Raw genomic sequence first — 23,025 nt, 5'->3', positions numbered from 1 at the left:
GACAGTCACACAGTTCTGGAAGTACTGAGCTGAAAAATTACATAAGGTTAGTGTAGCCTTTATAAACTGGAAAACGGACAGGGCCTGAAGGGCCACAAATGCATGAAAGGGAGAGCTTGTGGTAAATAGTCTGTGTGACATACAGTACTTGGACCAAAGCTACAGGGGCAATTATCAGTAGCCCATTATGCCACTAGAATAACGAAAAAATGTATTTCTAGTAGTAGCAACAGATTAGTAAACCTATGGAATGCATGTCTCCCTATGGTGTAGGGCAGTGTTTCTCAACTCCAGTCCTCAAGGTGCCCCAACAGGTCTTATTTTAAGGATTTCCCTTGGATAAAACAGCCGTGGTAATTACTAAGGCAGTGAAACTGATCAAATCACCTGAGCAAAATAATGGAAATCCTGAAAACATAACCTGTTGGGGAGCCTTGAGGACTGGAGTTGAGAAACACTGGTGTAGGGTCATTGGGTTGTTACCTTTTGGGTCAGAGACTGAAGTGAATAGTTAATGGCTCTCTATCAAGTGCTGCAAAGAATGACAGAGCTGTATAAATATTTAAAAGTCCAACCAATCGGTGAGCTGCTACAAGTACATGCAGTTTACCTTAATCTGAGTTGTTGGGAATGCTTACATGCAAGTCTAATGCAGTTCATTTAAAGTGGTTCTAAAGCCTAAACATTTTTTACCTTAATGCATTCTTTGCATTAAGGTAAAAAATGTTTAGGTGTCAGCATCGCCACCCCCCCTCCTTCTACTTACCTGAGCCCTCATTCGATCCACATGCACGTCTGCAGATCTTTTCTCTCCCCTCACGTCCTGGTATCGCTGGCTTTGCTGGGGCACCGGGAGCCATCGGCTCCCAGTGCTGTTAATCAAAGCCAGTGATCGGTGGGCAGGGCCGAGTCCCGCTGTCTGTGTCAATGAATGCAGCAGCGGGGCTCAGGAGCGAGCACGCACAAATGCCCCCATGGGAACCTGCTTCCTATGGGGGCACTGGACAGAGAGGAGGGGCCAGGAGCGCTAGTGAAGAAGAGGAGGTTTGGGGCCTCTCTGCAATTCTGTTACACAGAACAGGTAAGTATAGACATGTTATTTAAAAGAAAAAAATTGTACCTTGGCAATCACTTTAAGGGTCACCAGACGTATACTTCCTGGAGTATGTGGGTGTGTTTGGGAACTTCTTCACAAGCCGGGGGTTCTCAGATCACTGGATTACCAGCAGAGAGGAGTTTGGAGCGAAGTAAATTACGGCACTAACCAGATGAAGAACTTAAGTGCTGATTGGGTAGGCAGGCTGTGCTCCCTGCATTTATCTGAAAGCTTCATTTTCAATGTTAATTGGGCTGTACCTTTAAATGCTCTGTATATTTCATAATGTGTGTGTTCTCACTCCTCCTAGGTAAATTACGAAACAATAAGAAGGGCACACCAGCCTCATGTATTACCTTAAAGTGGTAATTAAACCCAAAACCAAACCTTTATTATATTGCAGCTTATCAATAAATAGATGTGATGGCTGTATTGGTTTTCTTTTTTAGGCTTTCTTGCTTTTATTTTACCCGGGTGATCTGGCCAGTAAGTCTGTTTTTTAGCAGAACAAGCTGTTCCACAAATGTATCAGTTAAGAGTGTTAGGACAAACCATTTACCACTGACAGGGAAGCTTACAATGATCATATTTTAGTTATTCAGGTAAAACCTTTATCCCAAAAGGAAAAAAAAAACTATTTGCTGTAACAGCAGTGTGAGCTGGAGTTTGGCTTCAATTTGTTAGTGTATCCAAATCTGTTAGTACATCTTACACTCTGCCCTTCCCCAGACTGACAATGCTGCCATCTCTTGTGCCCCCTGTGCACCTTTATCCAGAGTGGGGACACTGTAATACAGGAGGTGTGTTACCAGCCAGATCACCAGGTGAAAACAGAGGGGGGGAAAAGCCTAAAAAAAGAAAACAAATGCAGACACCATATGAAATTGGTAAGCTGCAACATATATTACATTTTTGGTTTGGTGTTTATTACCACTTTAAGCACCATTTATTAGTAAAAGAACTAAAAGTATATTCACAAAAGCCATATAATCATATGCTTGTAAAACAACTTGAACAGCCAGTCCCTGAATAAATCGAGAACCTGAATACTCTATAAGAGGATCTGAACTATACTCCACAGCAGAAAAAGAGGCCTAACACATTTTGAAGCATATACCCTCTTCCTCAGAACCCAATCTGAAGAAGGCAGTGTAGAGCCCTTCTGTTCCAGGACTGCTTCATGCATCTTATACTGTCTCATATCACTTTAGTGCTGATGTGGTGTTTTTATTTGTCCTCCCAGGTAAATGTTCGAAATGGTATGACCCTTCATGACTGTCTAATGAAAGCGCTAAAGGTTCGAGGACTCCAGCCAGAGTGTTGTGCAGTTTTCCGTCTTTTGCAAGACACCAAAAGGTAAAAATTTTTGTTTTTTAAGTAAATAGCATGATGGTTTGGTGCTTGCGGACTTTTATTGTGTTCTAGAAACATCTGAAGATCCTACTTCCCAAACAATTATGTGAATGTGGCATTTTCATTCAAGAGTTGATCTGTTTAATCATCTAATTTTGTGTATGCCAGGGATTAGTGGTCCTAATGTCAGATATATTTGTTGTGTTAAGTGTATGCTGAGTATTGTGTAAGTGTGACACTTTCAGGTGTTGGTTCCTTCTTGGAGACCTTATAAACCACTTGAAGACCACCTAACGTACATATAACTGATATCTTTTTCTTTTTTTTTTTGCTGACTTTTTTGGAAAAGCCATCCTAGCTGCTAATTAGCCGCTGGATTGCTTTTACAGGCAGCCGGAGGGGTTTCCGGCTTACCCTAGAGCTTTTCGAGGATTGGAAGGTCCCCAATAAGCTCTATGGTATAGGAAACTGGAAGCGCCGAGCATTTTCGTCACTTCCGGTTTCCCCGGATGTAAACGGCTCCATTTTTAAAATGGGAAAGCATCTGATCACACCTATCTTGGTGTGATCAAATGCTTTTAATTGAAGAGGAGACATCTTCGGTCTAATAGATTTCAGATCTCTCCATATCCTGTCACTGTCTATTGCTGTCACAAGGCATGTTTCCATTCCTTGTGACAGCAATAAAAGTGATAAAAATTGAAATAAATCTTGTAAAAAGAAGTTTTTTAAAGCGTCCCTGTCACCTCATGCTCGCTTGCAGAGGCGAACGCACGCGTTGGTCCTGCATGCATATGTAAACGGCGATCGTATCACACATGAGGTATTGCTGCAAACATCAGAGCGAGGGCAAGAATTCTAGCACAAGACCGCCTCTGTAAATCTCCACTGGTAACCTGTAAAGGCCTTTAAAGCTTCACCTACAAAGATTTTTAAGGGTCGTAGGTTGGTGCCATTCCGCGAATGTGCACAATTTTAAAGCATGACATGTTAGGTATCTATTTGCTCCCCGTAACACCATCTTTTATATTTTACCAAACATTTGGATATTCTTTATGCATTAGGATTCATTAGAGTGTATTTTTTCCAAAAAATGTGTGTTCTCAAAACCGCTGCGCAAATACCATGTGACAAAACAAATGTCAAAACCCACCATTTTATTCTCTAGGGCCTCTGCTAAAAATATATAAAAATGTTTGGGGGTTCTAGGTAATTTTCTAGCAAAAAAGCAAAAAATGGATATAGAACTCCTTCTGACAATGACATAATACGCTTGTCTCTCCATAAGGATGGTGCAATATTTGTTAAAGGACTATCCAGTGGTTTCTGGACTGAAATTCTGGCTCCGAAATGGCTGTTACATTATGTACATTTGGTGCCTAGGTGTTGACTATTGACAAATGTCTAACACAGATCTGCCCATTCTGCAACCTCCAAAGGGACCTGCTACAAGGGCACATTGTTATCACTCGGGTGGTGGGGATTGAGCAAATGCTTGCTCCTGCCTGCTGGAAACTAACGACATTGTCTCCCGTCTAGGCGAAGTAACTTGACTGGAGTTCAAAAACAAATTTTAAGGTCTTACTCACATGGGTGCATGAGGGGGCCACAATACTTGAATGCCTCCTCTTTGACATTGTTCGGGTCCCAGCACTGTCACATGATCGGAGACATTGCAGCTTCTGCTAGTCACCGATGCCAGTCTTTTTAGGACTGACTGTGGGGGAAGGAGAAGTAGTAGGGCATTGTTATAAAGGTGTTTGGGGGGTGCAATAGGGTCCTTTTCAGAGCCACTATCGCTTTGCCTGGCATAACAAAGGTTATAGTATCTAAGAGGAGGCTCATGACTTAGACAGAGTTTGGTTATTGTTCTTTAGATCTATGTTGTTTTTGGCTATAGCCATTTCTAAAATGTTGTAATACAATGGTTTTGATGTTTTGAGCTCTGCTGTGAATTATGCAATAGGATGAAATTCTGTCCTGGAACATAGAGCTGTGAGCGTCTGGTTTGAAGTCGTGGCCTCCTTCTCCCCACCATGCACACTTGGCGAGAAGCTGGCTACAGTTGGAAGTGTTGGGACGTTTCCCAGTGCGAGTTTTTTGTTTTGGTTGAGGTAATCAGATACTAAGTTTCTGTAGGTGGGGACAAGTCACGCAACTTATTCCTGTGGGATTTGTGAAACTGCTGTGTGTGTCAGCCAACAGATACAATGACTTTCTGGTTGTGCCTTTCCAAATATTCCATTGAAATTCACAAATAGAACCTGAGGTGTGTATGCAGCACTTAATCAGGGTTGTGTCTGTATATGTGTTCCAGCTGGGTCGAGCATATTGCCTCAGGCTGCACTTTGAATCTATTTATGGTTCATTACTACAGCATTGATATTGCTCACATTTTTCTTACCACTGGAATTTTGTGTAAATAAAGCACATTATCAATGCAGTTATTTTTCTGAATATGTAGGAAGACCAAGCACGGCTTCTTCCATGTACTTCCATGTGTATTTAAAAGTAGACTTGAACTACAAAGGTGAAGGGTTCCTGTGTTATAAGGAACATCTAGAAGTGTAAGTTGTGCTATGCAGTACTTTGAAAAATCTACATTTTATCAGGAATTTACCCTGAAAAGTAGCAGAGCTCTTCCTGGTTTGCAAGTGTGTGCGTACAGCGTCACCACTATTTATCTGCTGTGTGAAGTCTAATCTGCTATATGAGATTTGGTAATGTCACTACTGTGATGTCCCCTGCTCTATTTTCTGGAGTCCCTGACATGAAGAAGCAAAGCCTTGCTTCTTCCAAAATGGCCGCTTCCAAGACCGTGTTGAACAAGGCAAGTTAAGTCAGTAATGGGGAAAGATCAGCTGATGATTAGTCCTGTCTGCCTTTTATTTTTTGGGGGGCTCAGCTTCCAGTGTTAAGTTCCTTCTAGACCCTCTTAGCATTAACCCCAAGCTTTACTTAGGCTGGGAATCCCGGTTAAAATGGGTATTCCCAAGCATTATTTGGGGTAACTGTTTTTAGATAGTACCTTGTGCCTGATAAATGGTTGGACTTTACACAGAGGAGGGTAGGGTAGTGGTGGGAGCTTGGGGAACATCATTTGCCAATCCTCTCATTTTGTTATGAATCTGAAAAAAACTCTGCTCTGAGCACACGACTGTCAGATTCTGGCACATGGCTGCCACAGTCGTATTCTATTTGTTGTAAGCAGCGCAATCAGGGATCTAATAGACACTCAATGTGTCCATAAAAAGGAACTGTCACAAAAATTGTACGAACACATAGGGGCCTTTAGTAATTGGGTAAAGTAAAAGGGAAAAAAATAAAATCAAGAAAAAAAAGTCCTTTGTTGTCCATAGGGACGCAGAATCTTGGATACATTTGCCTACGTGATGCATGGACACTGGCAGTTAAAATTGTTCGTCCCCAATTTAACCCCCTTCCCCACTCAGCATAGCTCATGTTTATTTTTTGGAGATTGGATGCCTTTTTCTTCAGCTTCCCTATTTTTATGCTAGCTAGATTTTTTATTTTTTTTTTCTCTGACTTGAATCAAGATTGCTGGCTACACTGCAACTTGAGCTGGTCTCTATATAGCCGCTATCAAGAACATTGTTCACTCAGCCTAGCTTTGGAGGTCGTGCTCAAACCCCGCTAAACTGTATTTGAGGGGCTAGTCCTTCGGGCACTGGGCTCTGTATTGTGGTGTATTCTAGACTGAAAGTCTATTGTGTTAGCTACAGGTCCAGAGCCATGGCACAGCCCCAGGTTTGACCCTGTCTCGGAAGCTTCGCTTTGTGTATAGGATCTTTGGACTAAAGCACTGGGAGCTTCCTCTCCGTTTACATGGCTGAACACTTTTTAAAATTTCCACCACTGCTGGTTTTACCGCAGTAAGGGTTAAGGTTGAAGGACCAATCTCGGACATCATCTGCTGACACAATCCCTCATGGGCTACTGCACAAAGCACTGCTTATTTACCTGTCTCCCTGGGTTCCCTACATACTGCGACCACTGGTCCCTTTCTAACTGGGAGCCCTGGTTTTGGAGTTGTACCCTATCAGGATACTCCAGTTCTTTTGGGAAAATTCTCTGCCTTTGGGTACTGGGTACTCCTCAGCATCTCTGGTCTCCAGGGGAACTCCTTGCCCTACAAGATTAACTGGTACCTGCTCTGGATGTTCTTTACCTAAAGTAGGACCTGGCTCTTAGCATCCTTTGAAGGCACCTGTTTCTTTTCAGACCATTGGTCCTGGGCTTACCCTAGAGCAGTGATGGCGAACCTTGGCACCCCAGATGTTTTGGAACTACATTTTCCATGATGCTCATGTACTCAGCAGTGTAGTTGAGCATCATGGGAAATGTAGTTCCAAAACATCTGGAGTGCCAAGGTTTGCCATCACTACCCTAGAGGTTTCTTGCCATTCTCATCTTTTAAAATTTACCAAAAAAATAAATAAATTTTAGAATGTGTGTGTGTATATATGTCTGTGTGTGTGTGTGTGTGTGTGTGTGTGTGTGTGTGTGTGTGTGTGTGTGTATATGTATATATATATATATTTATATTATAATATAATTTATTTAGCAGAGATCCTAGAGAATAAAACGGCAGTCGTTGCAATATTTTATGTCACACTGAAAGACCGCTGCACAAATACAAACACAATTTTTTGGGAAGAAAATACACTTCAATTAATACCATGTGAAATATGATTTTACGCTGAGAATTGTGATCTTTATTCTAAGCAAAAAAATTGTGATCCTCATTTTTTCCAGAATAGTGCAGCTCTAATACACAGTGATAAATGACTACTCACTAACTAGCTAAACACTATAGGGGTGGGATTTTACATCTTGTTTGATGGTGGCTTCACCTCCCTGTTATTCTAAGACACAGGCTGGAGGGGCATGACACAGCCTGTGACTGACAAAAATCTGGCCACACCATGTTATTGCCAGAAAATAATAAAGATTTGATTTCAAATGTACATTTGTATGGCAATTTAAAACAGTTTATCAATTTATTTTTACTCTGTATTCCAAAGGCTGTTGTTTTTATTATTTGGAATATGTGACCAGCAGCCTGGGAGAGCCGTTGGGTCATGTGACAGCTGTATATTGTTTTTATTAAAATTGCAGTGCCATCATCCACATACAGAAATAGAAGGAACAATGTAAGTTAAACAGCATATGTTTAGTATCGCTTTAATATTTGAGGTACATGCTATTAAGAGGGAAAATAGAGCCTCTGGCTACTTGTGGGTCCAAAACATTTGGTTAGAACACAGCACTTTAATATGATTTTATATTCCAGCAAGAAGAATCGACTAGACTGGGCTACGGATGCCATGTTATTAATCGGAGCGGAGCTACAAGTGGAATTTTTGGATCATGTCCCTCTTACCACCCATAATTTTGTAAGTTGATGGCAAATCTGTATGGCAACACTCCTGGATTTCTCACTATATGCATTGCTTTTGAACCTGAAGTTGTAACTGAATTTAAGCCATCATAAACATCTTCAGATCAACTTTTTAAAACCACATCATCAGTTACTTTCTTCAGTTTATTTGCTTACAGTTTACAGTGTACTGACCAGTCAGACTATTATCAAATAAATATAAAAAAGCGATCCAACAAAAGCAGGGAGTTATTAAACATCCTGTCGGTTTTTCTTTTTGCTGTCTGTGTTCCCCTTTGGTAAGATCTTCTTTTACTTCTGTCCCAGAAACACAACAAAGGTGAGAGGAAACCTAACCGGTATCCCCATCTACCATGTTTTTTTAGACACAGACCCATTTCTCCCTATTTCCTTTGCTGGTATTGGTTGTGTTGACTAGTGCACAGATAGGGATCGTAACTTTTAAAATTGTATGCATAGAATTTTAATTTGGATATATTAGGGGAGGGTTAGAACCCCAGTCAGGTTTTTATTTCTATCTGTGTCCCCACTAGGTAGATTGACTCTCCCGATTTGTCTTGGTAACTATTTTTACTGAAATAGAAAATCATGGGGAATCCAAAATGTAACAGTTATCACCAGAAGAAGAGATGTCAAATCTAGTGATGGGGGTCACCTGATTCAGTAACATCTGAATTCATTCTCTTAACATCCTGTTATGTTCCCAGGGCAGAAATGAAATCTCCCCATGGGACACAGTAAGCAGAATATACAGTGGGGACGGAAAGTATTCAGACCCCCTTAAATTTTTCACTCATTGTTATATTGCAGCCATTTGCTAAAATTATTTAAGTTCATTTTTTCCTGATTAATGTACCCCATATTGACAGAAAAACACAGAATTGTTGACAGTTTTGCAGATTTATTAAAAAAAGAAAAACTGAAATATCACATGGTCCTAAGTATTCAGACCCTTTGCTCAGTATTTAGTAGAAGCACCCTTTTGATCTAATAGAGCCATGAGTCTTTTTGGGAAAGATGCAACAAGTTTTTCACACCTGGATTTGGGGATCCTCTGCCATTCCTCCTTGCAGATCCTCTCCAGTTCTGTCAGGTTGGATGGTAAACATTGGTGGACAGCCATTTTTAGGTCTCTCCAGAGATGCTCAATTGGGTCTAAGTCAGGGCTCTGGCTGGACCATTCAAGAACAGTCACGGAGTTGTTGTAAAGCCACTTCTTCGTTATTTTAGCTGTGTGCTTAGGGTCATTGTCTTGTTGGAAGGTAAACCTTCGGCCCAGTCTGAGGTCCTGAGCACTCTGGAGAAGGTTTTTGTCCAGGATATCCCTGTTCTTGGCCGCATTCATCTTTCCCTTGATTGCAACCAGTCATCCTATCCCTGCAGCTGAAAAACACCCCCACAGCATGATGCTGTCACCACCATGCTTCACTGTTAGGACAGTATTGGACAGGTGATGAGCAGTGCTTGGTTTTCTCCACACATACCGCTTTCATGTGTCTTGCACTGAGGAGAGGCTTCCGTCAGGCCACTCTGCCATAAAGCCCCGACTGGTGGAGGGCTGCAGTGATGGTTGACTTTCCACAACTTTCTCCCATCTCCCGACTGCATCTCTGGAGCTCAGCCACAGTGATCTTTGGGTTCTTCTTTACCTCTCTCACCAAGGCTTTTCTCCTCCGATAGCTCAGTTTGGCCGGATGGCCAGCTCTAGGAAGGGTTCTGGTCGTCCCAAACATCTTCCATTTAAGGATTATGGAGGCCACTGTGCTCTTAGGAACCTTAAGTGCAGCAGAAATTTTTTTGTAACCTTGGCCAGATCTGTGCCTTGCCACAATTCTGTCTCTATAGCTCTTCAGGCAGTTCATTTGACCTCATGATTCTCATTTGCTTTGAAATGCACTGTGAGCTGTAAGGTCTTATATAGACAGGTGTGTGGCTTTCCTAATCAAGTCCAATCAGTATAATCAAACACAGCTGCACTCAAATGATGATCTCAAGGATGATCAGAAGAAATGGACAGCACCTGAGTTGAATATATGAGTGTCACAGCAAAGGGTCTGAATACTTAGGACCATGTGATATTTTAGTTTTTCTTTTTTAATAAATCTGCAAAAATGTCAACAATTCTGTGTTTTTCTGTCAATATGGGGTGCTGTGTGTACATTAATGAGGAAAACAAATGAACTTGCATGATTTTAGCAAATGGCTGCAATATAACAAAAAGTTAAAAATTTAAGGGGGTCTGAATACTTTCCATCCCCACTGTAAACCCAACAGTGAGCTTTTTTTATATGCTCTATTTTTGTCTGTTACGACAAAACCCTTTCAGTGCTATGTGTATCTGTTCAATAAGTTCAGATGCAACATACCTGATGATCTTGTCAGAAATTTACAGCTGTTCCATGCACACTTCCAAGGAAGGTAATTGGCCCTCCCAGTTCTTACCTTGAAAAACAAAATAATTAGTGCCTATGTTGTGGGGAGTATTGGTGGTTTAGCAAAAGACAGCCGGACTGACACCATTCTGTGTACAAAATGCTGTGGGTGTTAGCCCACATTAAAAAATTAGGAGTACATTTTTGGCACAATAGCAGATATATTTTTGTACCTGCAATGTCTTTAAAGCGATAAAGCAGGGGAAATGTGCATGTATTGCAGATGTACTGTACTGCATATGTTTTTATTTTTTCTATTTTGCTTTTACATGTACTTTAAGTACTGGTATTTTTAAAGTTATTTAGGATAGTGATTTTTGTAGCTTACAGCATTTTTATTTTTACAGTTACCTTTACTTTGTATAAGATAACCAAATGTTTCCACAGAGCATATCTAAACCCAAAACAAACATGATACATTTTGCATCTAACCAGTCCTTGGATGTAGTAACTGCATTTGTTTTTTCTTCTTCAGGCTTTTTTCCCTTTAGGCCCCTTTCACATTGGACAGGCTCTGCTAGGAGTCTGTTTGTTCAGCGGGGGATCTGTCCACTGGTCCCTGTTGAGCAGGTGGATGACTGGTCCATGTCCGCTCTGCTGATGGAGAGCGGACAAAGATGCAGCCCGCTCTCCATTATGGGCGGTCAGATGTAAGTCGACCGCCTGTCTGTTTACACCCGCCTGCCATCCAATCTGCTAGATGGAAGGAAAATGAATCCCCATCCATCTATTTTTAGCAAATCGGATTAAATGTTGGGTGTAAATGGACACGTCTGTTTAAACTCTCCATTCCATAGAGGAGAATGGAGGGTCCGCCTGAAAAACTGACTGGTGGCCCTGATTGGTCAACTCGTGTGAAAGGGTCCTTGTTTTCACCTGCAAACCCTGCAAGTAATACACCTACTGTCCCTTTGGGTGAGATTTACTAAAACTGGAGCACACAGAATCTGTTGCAGCTCTGCATGGAAACCAGTCAGCTCCCAGGTTTTATTGTCAACTCTTAATCGAACAAGCTGAAGTTGGAAGCTGATTGGTTACTATGAACAGCTGCACCAGATTCCATGTGAGCCAGTTTTAGTAAATTCTATGCTTTTCTCTCTATTGTATCCATGGGGGCAGCCATGGTTGTTACACATGCAAATCTTCAAACTTGTCTGTCTTTTTCATCTCCATTTACATAGTGAATTGAAGAGACTAGTAGCGTATACAATACAGATAAAGAATTTCATTCTTTATTTTAAGATTGTCGAAAGTTACAAGGACACTGCAATTCTGCCAAAATCAACAGATATTTTCTGTACTTGCTGAAAATATTCTTAGATGTGGTGGCTACATTACTTTTCATTTTTCATGCGAAGGACTGGTAATCTGCAATATAATACACATTTTTTTCTGGTTTAGATGCAATTTAAATGACCAGACTATTGAGATAGGTGAAAAATATTTAAAGCGGTGTTCCGCCCCCAAAAAAAAAATAATTAAAAGCCAGCAGCTACAGTCCCGCGATGTCGGCACCGCAGCTGATATTTCCATCAGCTGTTGGGTGCTGCCGCTGCCATTGTGGGTAAGGGTAGCCGTCAGTGTAGCCTTACAGCTTCACGCCGGGAACCCTACTGCGCACGTGCGAGGCCCGCTCCTTTCTCCTACTGGCCCGGCAACAGGGAGAGGAGGCGGGAGCCCCGCGGTGATGTCACGGGCTGCGGCTCGGTCTCCCGGAAGTGGGAACAGGATACCTGACAGGTATGCTGTCCCCCCTCCCCCCGAAAGGTGCCAATTGTGGCACTGGAGGGAGAGAGGAGACAAATGAGTGGAAGTTCCACTTTTGGGTGGAACTCCGCTTTAAATTGCTAATTATTGTAGCCAACCATTAACAAGACCTGTCAGGGCCCATTTTTGTCATTAAAGAAACAGGCCAGTGACTGAACATCTGTAGATGTATGCTTTAAAGTGGAACTTCACCCAAAAAGGGAAGTTTTGTTTTGTTTGCATCCTTCTTCCCTTCTTTTGGGGGGGGGGGGGGGGCAGGTACCTGGTTTTGACAAGTACACACTCCCACTTCTGGTCAGATCACCACAGGCCTCCTCCTTCCCCCGCAACCTTCTGGGACACATCACAGGTCCCAGCAGATTGCGGGATATTCACAAAAGCGCATTGTGGTTCGCTCATGCACAGTGGGAAGACAGTTAGAATGCCTGGACCCAAAGCCAATGAAAGAATCAGCTTGGGTGAGGACAGCCCTGGATCCCTGGACAGTGTCTTTATATTAAAAGTCAGCAGCTTCAGTATTTGTAGCTGCTGACTTTTATTAATTTTGGGGGCAGACTGGAGAGCCTCGTTAAAGAGTACTTCTGTCGTGTGCTTGGTAACTAACCCCTGTGATACTCGTGACACATCAGTTGCAAACCTTAATCTTCGTGAATTTAATGTTGGCTAAATGCAGAAAGATATCGGCACGGTTTTGTTGACCTTGCTTATGATAGTTTTATTGCTGCCATCCATAGCTTCATCTCACTCTGGTGACTAAGTGCTAACATTATAATGAATACTGGTAGAATCCACTGCAGTGCTAATAAAAGGGCATATTTAATCCAATTACATGACTGTTTTGATCATCTGGTTACTCAGAACTGGGAAACAAACCATGAAGGGAGAAGGTGCTGGTTGAAAGTTGATGGATAGCAGGTTCCTTTGGAAGAACAACTTCTCACCCGCTGATAGTCCCCTTTCTACTCCTGCTCATGTGATAGTGTTCAGGCTTTGTGATTGTTCCTTTGGCCCTAGCACTGCATCCTTCCCCATACCTGAAAGGGCTGGGTATTTACTACAGGGCTTTGAAGGAGTGATGGAGGACCAAGGTGAGTACAAGCAGTTGTAGGGTTGTACTTATTAAAGAACCTGTAATTTAGCCATAATGGGTAGGGTAACTGATACTCTTATGGGCCAGTTCACACTACAGAAATGCCATCTGGATGTGTTCTAGATGCGTTTTCTGCTTGCAAGTTTTTGATGCACTTTTGATGAGTTTTCAATGTGTTTTTTTCCTTCCTTTTTCTTGTTTTTTTTTTTTTTTCTTTTATATTAAGCTCCAGTGTGTTTTTGATGTGTTTTTGCCATGTTCCAATGCAGTTACTTGCAGAAAAAAATGCAGCATGTTCTACTTTTGTCACTGCAGTGGTGTGAACTTTGCCATTGAAATTCATGTAACCTACTGTCCATGCGTTTTTGATGCAAGAAAAAAAAAAAGCCCTGGACTGCATGTGGGTTAAAACGGCCCTAGTGTAGTTTCTTCTGACTTTTTCACCTGTTTGTCTGAATATAATAATCCTATTTATTTGTTGCCATCATCTCCTATCGTTCTGTTTAATGTTATGACAGTGAAGGGTTAGTACTGGTAATGTAATACATGTTCATTTGACAGTTGTTTAGCAAAATGGAGCAATGACAACAAACAGTAGAGAAGACACCGCTCCTTCAAGCTTACAGTAGAGAGTATTAAATCAGTGTAATGTTTGTTTGCGGTTATTGGTGCAAAACGCCGCATAAACCGTTGGCGCTATATAAATCCTGTATAATAATAATAATTGATCTTTTTGACTTGTACTGACTTTAATTCTTGTGAACTTTTCTTTGACAGGTACGAAAGACTTTCCTGAAGTTGGCGTTTTGTGACATCTGTCAGAAGTTCCTTCTAAATGGTTTCCGCTGTCAGACATGCATGTACAAGTTCCATGAACACTGCAGCACCAAAGTGCCGACCATGTGTGTGGACTGGAGCAATGTCCGGCAGCTTCTGTGAGTGACCGTTACAGGCAGGACCGACTTCCAGAATGCCCTACAGATTTACAAGGGTGCTTGACTTATGTCATTACAGAAACCCAGTCCAGCTTGGAGACTGGCTCTTCTAATTGGATGAGTAGAGATCTCGGCACTTGGGGAAACATCTGGATGAACTAGTTTATTCTATATTTAAACAAAGTTATTATTGTAAATTAAATGACAGTGAGATGAGCAAAGGGCATAAACACGGCCTCCTTCCAAGTAATTACCACAGGCTTTCATCATCCTTGAATAGAAAGTTCGCAAAAGGAGCTCATGCAAAGGGCTGTGTTACCACGCCAGCACTGAGTGTACATAGAGTGTAAATAATTATCTCATTAACTTCTAGCACATGTGCTGAGCTTCATCAAATGTTAAAAGCATTTCTGCTATTTTATTGTCCACTTTATTTATCTTTTACTAAAGCCTATTTTATCAACAAAGATCTTCAATAAGGCCACCCATGAATACCAGGCAGCCTTTTCCCACTAAGGACAAGTGCCATGTCAGGGCTGTGGTGCTTTCATGTATAGAATCCAAGGAATGGGAAACAGAAGTATTCGCAGTAGTAAACGGGGACCTTTTTTTTTTTTTTAAAGAAAGTTTGGGGTTACCCCTCGTAAATGGATTGCGGCTGCTGTTTTCTAGTGCGGATTGGGAAATAAAAATCAGTGGAAGAAAGGGTGCAAATACCCAAGGCCACTTTAGTGTTGGTACCTGATTGCACTGCCTCTTTCTTTTCTGTCTACCATAAGCTCAATTTTAGCATTTTCAAATCTATTTAAACCATTTATTTTTTGTGTGTGTGCTAGGCAGTGAGAAGGGGGTGGCTGGATAGAGTAAGGGTTTTTTTTTTTTCCTTTTGTGCCATTGAGAATTTAATTTCAACTTCTAAGAGGAGATTGCTCCAAACCCTCTTAAAATGGTTGTAAGGGCAGAAGTTGTTTTTATCTTAATGCATTAATAAAAGAAAAACCTTCTGTGTGCATCAACCCCCTAATACTTACCTGAGCCACATCTAGATCCAGTGATGTTGCAGGAGTGTTTCGGCTGCCCAGGACTTCCCTCCTCAGCTGAGATAGCAGCGTGGCGCCATTGGCTCCCGCTGCTGTCAAAGTCAGTCGGCCTATGAGGAGAGAGGGGGCGGGGCCTGGCTGCAGCTTCATGTCTGAATGGACACAGAGAGCTGTTTTTTTGCTGGCACAAAAGTACCATGTGATCCAGTTGCAGTGCGGTTTCTAACTTGGTGCCTGCATGACTTTGGTGCAATGTGGTTTGATTTGAGCCCATTCAAAATGAATATACTCAAATCGCACTGCACTGAAGCGCATGTGAATTGAATAGGAATGCAGTGCAGTTTCTGTGCTATTCACATGCAGTTTATAATGTAAACCGAGATTTAACCATGGTCATCACCTTTTAGAAGATAACCCCCTACTACTGTTCTAGTGACAGCTGTGAAATTTTGAATCTCATATAGTTTTCTATCCCTATGACAGTGGTCTGCAGGACCTTTGGGGACACAGGAAGCAATAAAAAAATGATTTTTAAATGTTTCCATTGGTTTGGAGTAAATACTTTTTTTTTTTTTTTTTTTTTTTTTTTTTTTGTGTTGCCTTTTTTTCCTATGTAGTGGAGTATTGTGTATATTACATTTATGAACTATCTCTTCTGCTTGCTGCAAGTTAGACCAATAAAACCCATATATCCTAGCAGTTTATTAGAAAATACCCATGAGAACCCTGAATTCACACACTAGCCTGCCCCTCAGGGATGGGTCAGTGAGGGCATCTATCACAGTGATAGGCCAATGGCGAGGTTCAGATCTGGGCAGGTCAAGTGTTATCAGGAGTAATAATTATCTGTGTATTAAAACTCTCTAGGGTTCAGGGCTAGTTGGGCTCATTTGAAGATATTTAGAAGTATGTTTTGCTCCCACTAGGTACCTGCTTTTTTGTAATTAATTTAGTTAAAGCGGAGTTCCATCCAAAAATGGAACTTCTGCTTTTCGGAATCCTCCCCTCCTCCGGTGTCACATTTGGCACCTTATAGGGGGGAGGAGAGAGCAGATACCTGTATAATCCAGGTATTTGCTCCCATTTCCGGGTATAGATAGTCGCAGTATCCATGGATATCTATCCCATATCCGGCACCTCCTCCGTCCCCCCCGCTGTCTTCTGGGCGACACACAGGTCCCAGAAGACAGCAGGGACCAGTGGCATCGTGCAGCGCGACTCGCGCATGCGCAGTAGGGAACCAGGCTGTGAAGCCGCAATTCCCTTACCGAAGATGGCGGCGTCTCCACCCGAGAGCCAAGGGACAGCACGGCTTTGGGTGCCGACATTGCGGGCGCCCTGGACAGGTAAGTGTCCATATTTTAAAAGTCAGCAGCTGCAGTATTTGTCTCTCTTGTGGAGATTTACCCTCTCTTCCTGTCAGGATAGAAGGGGAAATTCTCTAACAAGGACACAGATCGGAAACTTCTTTTTGTTAGCGTAGGAAACAGATAAAACTCCTATTTTCCTTGCCTGGTGACTCAGGGAAAGGAGACTAGCGAGAACCTCCCCCAGGAGTGTGCAGACACAAATACAAATCTCAGACTAGGTTCACTTCAAAAACTGGAAAACATTTGCCTGGAGTTGGACTTTAACATTTCAACTGAAAGATAGCTCTTGTCACTATCATGAAAGCTGAGCCCTTCTAAACCGGAGGTCAATTCAAGCTATGCTGTCAGCTAAATTGTAATGTCTTCTCTGCCTTTGACTGCCATTGGCTCCAGCTGCTGTCAGTCAAATCCTGCGAGGTTGGAGCGGGGGCATGGCCGAGCCACGCTATGGACACACACGACCCAGCTCAGTGGGGTGCCTGCACAATTGCCTCCTTAGCATGCTGGCTCAGGAGCGCTCCTGCCCCCACAACAGCCAGTTTGCTGAGGGGCACTCATAGAAGAGGAGGGGGGGACAGTGCTGGTAGGGGACTCCAGAAGAGGAGAGAAGGGACCGCTCAGTGCAATACAATTGCATAGAGCAGGTAAGTATAACATGTTTATTTTAGGAAAAAAATAATCAGCCTTTACAACCACTTTTATTAACCTACCCCAGTAATGTAATTTTCTGCTCTTGTTTTGACAGAGTTCCAACTCCTAATTATGCAGAAGGGGGCATGCCTGCATTACCATCCCTCACCATGCGGCGGATGCGGGATTCAGCCCGTGGCTCAGCCAGGTACATCATTTTATAGAATACTGTTATTTTGACTACAGGAATTTTACAAGCAATAAATATTTTATAGGCCGACTGTAGTGTGACACGCATGCATTATTGTGGTTTTAGGGTGGCTAATATCTACAGTATTGGTGTATAAATGCAAAATGTGCATTGTCACCAATTACGGTATATGTCTTTCATTCTGTGATAAACAAGAACTACTCTATCTAGTCATATGTAAAAATGTCAGTGTGTGTATGTATATATACAGATTTATATTCATTTATTGTTGTTGAACATTTAAAGTTAATTTTAGTTGGTTACATTTTAAGGAATTTGTTTTTGTATAGTTCCCAGCACCGATATTCTACCCCTCAACCCTTCAACCTTTCAACACCAAATCCGTCTTCTGAAGGTTCCCTCTCTCAAAGGCAACGGTCCACTTCAACACCCAATGTCCACATGGTCAGCACCACAATGCCAGTGGACAGCAGGATGATTGAGGTAACAGCAGATTTTCTGTTCTCATTTTTATCTATCTTCAATATGTGTCCTGTAGACCAGGGGTCTGAAACTAGCGGCCCTCCAGCTGTTGCGAAACTACAAGTCCGATGAGGCATTGCAAGGCTGACAGTTACAAGCATGAATCCCACAGGCAGAGGTATGATGGTACTTGTAGTTTCGCAACAGCTGGAGGGCTGCCAGTTTGAGACCCATGCTGTAGACACATTCTGCTCTGGGTTGGCTATAACTGCACTTGAAAGACTTAGTAGGAAAAAGTATATTAAGTGCTTCAATTTTTTTTACTGGTTTAATTAATGTTTGAAAGTCAGTCTCTATTAAAGTGCAAACATTTTAAAATTCTGTCTTAAATTTGTCGATATGTGCATTCTTATGTAAATCATTGAATAGTTCCCGAATATCACAAATGTTTGTTACTGTTTAAAGTATATGTCAAGGTGAAAACTTTATTTTATCTAGTTTTGGATAGTATACAGAAGGATAAGAACTTCTGTCGGGTTTTTACTGCTATCCGGGGCTCTGTTAGATACATCCTGTCCTCTTGACAATTTACCCCAGACAGGAACGAAAATCTGCAACCGGGACCCAGTTGGAAATAATCTGAAAAGGCTTCTAGTAGAGCTGCAAAACTCTGGGCAAAAAATGAGAATCACAATTTTTTTTTTTTGCTTAGATTAAAGATCACGATTCTCTCCCAATTCTCGGCATAACATCTTTCACAGTATACAAAAAAAATTGGTTTAACTTTACTGTTTAGTGTTTTTTTTTTTTTTTATTCATTGAAGTGTATTTTTCCCCCAAAAAATTGCATTTGACCGCTGCGTAAAAACAGTGTGACATAAAATATTGCAACGACCGCCATTTTATTCTCTAGGGTCTTTGCTAAAAAAATATATATAACGTTTGGGGGTTAGTCATTTAAAGTAATTTTCTAGCAAAAAATACTGATTTTTAACTTGTAAGCAATAAGTGTCAGAAAAAAGGCTTAGTCTTTTTAAAGAGGTTGTAAACCCTTAAAAAAAAAGCCTGTAAGACAAAGGCATGATGAGCTAGTATGCATCATTATGAAATACTTCTCTTAGAACGAAGCTGTTGCAGCGACGCCCGCACACCGCTGAGACGGCTGACAGATTCCCCGGAGTTTCTTCCGGGGTTCACAGGCTCCGGAGCCGCAATGACGTCACTCCCACGCATGCGCATGGGTGCCGAGGATCATGGCACAGGGCCCTGAAGAAATGGCACGATCGGCCATTCCTTTAGTGCACATGCGCCGATTGCAGCAGCTTATATAGTAAATATCTCCTAAACGGTGCTTGTTTAGGAGATATTTACAGTACCTAAAGGTAAGTTTTATTATAGGCTTACATGTAGGTACAATTAAACAGGAAGACTCTTTAAGTGGTTAAACCGACCTTGTTTGCAGACTGAAGTTCATTCCTTTGATCTAAAAGAAACAAATGATACGATGTTTATAGTTATCTCGCAATGTTGATGAACATTTGCGGGAGGCCTTTTTTATTGATAGCTGTGAGTGAGCAGAGAAGGGCTCTGCACTGTTTACATAGAATTGTGCAATTGCCGGATTAAGATCGTGAGGTTGAATCGAGATTGCGACTTTTTTTTTTTTTTTTTTTAATGATCGTGCAGCTCTAGCTTCTAGCCTTCCCTTACTCCCACTAAACCAAGACCTCTTTGTTTTAGTCTCTACTACTGCTGGAAAGTCATCGTCAGCAGAACAAGAAGTGCAGAGAATTTCTATACCAGAGGCTCAGATAGCAGTAAAAACATGACAGGCATTCTAACTCCATACAAAACAATAAAAAATGTTTTGGCTGAACATACGCCTTAATTCACAACAATGATTTGAGATACATTTGGTTACAAGATAATGCAGTCATTATAGTGTGATTTGTAATAAAAATTTGGAAATTGTGTTAATTTGAGCTAGAGTAAGAATTAAAAACTTCATTATTCTTCAAAAATGATGTGATAGAGGAAAATTTAACGTGATTGTAGTTAGAATAGAAAGACGGTCTTAATAAAAAGTAAAGACTTAAAGTAGAATTTCTGCCTTACACTAACTAGTCTTAAACATGTCCCTTCCCCCTCCTGCTACCTATGCTAACTAACCTGTGTAGAAAAAGGAAAAAAGTGTGTAGTTGCCTATATTCAGCTCATTCTGTTATGGAATTTGGGTCCCCTGTGTCAGTAAGTGGCTGCTGCAGGGGAGAGGAGGGATCGCCAGCAACGGCTGGAACACTGGGAGTCTATAAATGACATCTGGATATCCCAGTCTTTGTCCAGCTCTCTCTACTCTCCTCTACAGCTGCTGCTCACTGACACAGGGGATCACATAACAAAAACGGAGCCGGCTAAAAATAAGTACACATTTTTTTTTCACAGGATAATCAGCATAGGTAGCAGGAGGGGAGGTATTTTTAAACATATTGTTAGGCAGGAATTCCACATTAATACTTTCCTGTCATGTTGCTAACCTTTGTCTTGAAGAGCTACAGTAGCTGCAGAATCATCAGCTTCCTGCTAAGTGCAGCAGTTCAGTCTTCCAGTGACCTATGTTACTATTGTGTCCTGTAGTAGGTAAAACTCGGCAGATGGAAGCAGTGCGCGCAGCGGGAGACCAGGCGTTTTGGCACTGCTTGAATTGCTGAACGCTGAAGATTCATCAACACGCTTTAGCTTCTTCAGAGCAAAGATCAGTGGCATGGGTGTAAGGACAGTTAAGTAAGGCCTTTTTGCTACAGGAAGGCCTTATTATGACGTTGCTTTTTTAGCAACAGAGGCATGCAGCAAGCAATTTCTAGGAGCCAGGGTATAAATGTTCAATTGACTCTGTAAAACTCCTTAAAGATCATCTCCAGGATTAACTTGCTTCTGCCAAATAATTGTATTGCAATGACCAGTACATCCACAGATAAAACTTCCAAATTTTTTGCCTCCATTGCCAAAATAATAATTTTCAAGTACCTGTGATGTGCTTGTTCTTCCCAGCCTTCTTGCTATCCTAGGACACTAGGAGAATGTTTGGTGTGCAACAGCATATCTAATCTGTAAATTCTATGGAACTCAAATGTAGTTTGTGGGTAGTGATGGGCATTACTGGGAAGGATTATATGAGAATAGATGACCATTCAATGCCTCCCAGCAGCAGCATAGATGGCACCATGGCATCATCTCTAGAAAAGGGGCCTCCAAACTTCAGACTTAATCGGGTGCCGGACTGTGGCCATTGGAAGAAAAAAATTTCCTGGCATCAGTAGGAGTAAACCAATGCTCCAGATTTGGTGTCAGTGAGGAATTGTGCCCCATCGTGAGTGTAATTGGGTAGGAAGGATCATACCCCATCATTGGTCGAACTGTGCCACTTCGTTGGTGTCAGTGGGGGGGGGGGGGGGGAATTATGCCCAATTGTTGGTGTCAGAAGATGAAATATTGCCCCAAGGGCCAGATAAAAGCAAGCAAAGGGCCGCAGTTTGGAGATCACTGGTCTAGAACTAGAGGGCAGTGAAAACCGCCCTGGAAAAGACAGGAAGTGGCTGTGTAACACTTACTGTTGCATAGCTGGAAGAATTTTCATATAAATCCAAATAAAAGATTTTGATTGTAATGGCTGACAATCTATGTGGGAAATGGGAAAACAGGACAGCTTCAAGGAGGTATTTCACTGACATGGCTTTATAAGTTTAACAAGGTTGGAGTTCTGGTTTAACAAAGCTTCAAAAATGTTTGTGTCTGGGTTACCTGGCTCCTAGAATATTTTGCCCTGTTGGATACTCCATGTGTCGCATTTGCATTTTTTGCAGTAAAGATGCTTTTAATGGGCCACAGTAATGACAACATTTAAAGGGTCTTGCCAGCATGGCTATATAAATATAGTTTATTTTCCTTTAACTTGTTTCTTCCTATCTAGATCCATTTATCTTTTCTTTATTCTTCTTGTATCCCATTATAATAACTAGAATAACTGGCTCAATACTTCTCCCAAGTCCCGGGGCAGACGTTTTTGTTTGTGGGGCAGAGTACGTATTTCCGGGCTTGCTTTCTTGTAGTGATCTGTTGAATGGTTCTGCTCTGTCTTCTCCCTGTTGTGCCTGATTTGCAATGCTTGAGGGCACTGTGATGTTGTAACCTACTTGCTTGGTGTGAATCTGAAAGCAGCATAACCCCCTCCCCCCTTTATATTTTAGCATTTCTTTGGAAGTTCTGGCCTAGAAGGTCTCCTAGGTCAAAGGTTTTAATTGGGATGACACAAGGCCTCTCAGATCAGGAAGCGGAATAGGTTGATATGGTCAGTGTGGGATTTTGTAGTGAAAGCGGCAACTGATAGGTCAGCGGTCCCACTTATCCCTTTAGGTTCCGGGTTATAGGAATGCCTTCAGCTGTGTTCAGTACACACAATGGTGAGCCACTGGCTGTTTAACCACATGCCCACCTAGTGCATCTGTGCCCAGACTATGGACATTTAAAGTGGATCCCTAATGCTTTTTTGCCAACCTCTGCCATCAAAAGAAAATAAAAAATACTTTGTCTCAACTTTGGGAGACATGATTTACATCACTGCGTCTCACCACTACCACCTAGGATAGCTGGATACTGAGAATGCACCCAGACCATTGCAGGAGTATACATTTTCACTGGGATTTCAAATACCCAGGAGACAGTAGAGGCACAGTGATGTCACTCATGTCTGTTGGGAGTGGAGACTGAGGTGAGTATATAAAAAAAAAAAAAAAAAAATTGTCAAATGTTTATTTCTTTTCTACATTTGATTATTTTTTGGTGACAGGCAGCTGGCAGGAAAGCAAACGTTTTATTTGCATGTAACATATTTACGGTACATATTTGTAACCAGTGGTAAAAGCGCTTTAAAACAAGCCCTCGTTACATACAGCAAATAGTTTAAGCAATTATAAAAAAAACTGAAACTGTACTTTAGAGTCTCTATTCCAATCTTTTGAGGATGAATTACTCCATGTTATATATGGCTTCAGAACATCGGGCTGGTTTGTTTCAAAGCTCTTTTACTGTTTGTAAAAAAATATATATATTTTTTTTCCGCCCCTGTGCCCCACTACCATTCTACCCTATGTCCTTGGTGTTGCAGCCTCCTGGGAAACTAAAGTTGCATCTCCCAGAAGGCTGCAGGATCAGGCACACATT

At 41.7% G+C, this 23,025-nt stretch overlaps 1 protein-coding gene across 2 annotated transcripts in view; it reads left to right on the top strand.

Annotated features, from left to right (window-relative positions):
- Window positions 1-23,025, top strand: part of RAF1 (Raf-1 proto-oncogene, serine/threonine kinase) — a 176,515-nt gene that overhangs the window by 111,775 nt on the left and 41,715 nt on the right. Inside the window, exons 3-8 of one of the 2 annotated variants that reach the window (XM_073592377.1) lie at window positions 2,340-2,452; window positions 7,764-7,866; window positions 13,938-14,095; window positions 17,251-17,343; window positions 17,676-17,829; window positions 21,825-21,884. In XM_073592377.1, coding sequence (XP_073448478.1) covers window positions 2,340-2,452; window positions 7,764-7,866; window positions 13,938-14,095; window positions 17,251-17,343; window positions 17,676-17,829; window positions 21,825-21,884 — 681 coding nt within the window. The remainder of the gene's footprint in view (window positions 1-2,339; window positions 2,453-7,763; window positions 7,867-13,937; window positions 14,096-17,250; window positions 17,344-17,675; window positions 17,830-21,824; window positions 21,885-23,025) is intronic. The other variant, XM_073592376.1, reaches the window with a different exon arrangement.

The sequence above is a fragment of the Aquarana catesbeiana genome, linkage group LG07, assembly GCF_042186555.1.
Source record: "Aquarana catesbeiana isolate 2022-GZ linkage group LG07, ASM4218655v1, whole genome shotgun sequence".
Taxonomy (NCBI): domain Eukaryota; kingdom Metazoa; phylum Chordata; class Amphibia; order Anura; family Ranidae; genus Aquarana; species Aquarana catesbeiana.
This window is presented reverse-complemented; position numbering and strand designations above follow the sequence as displayed.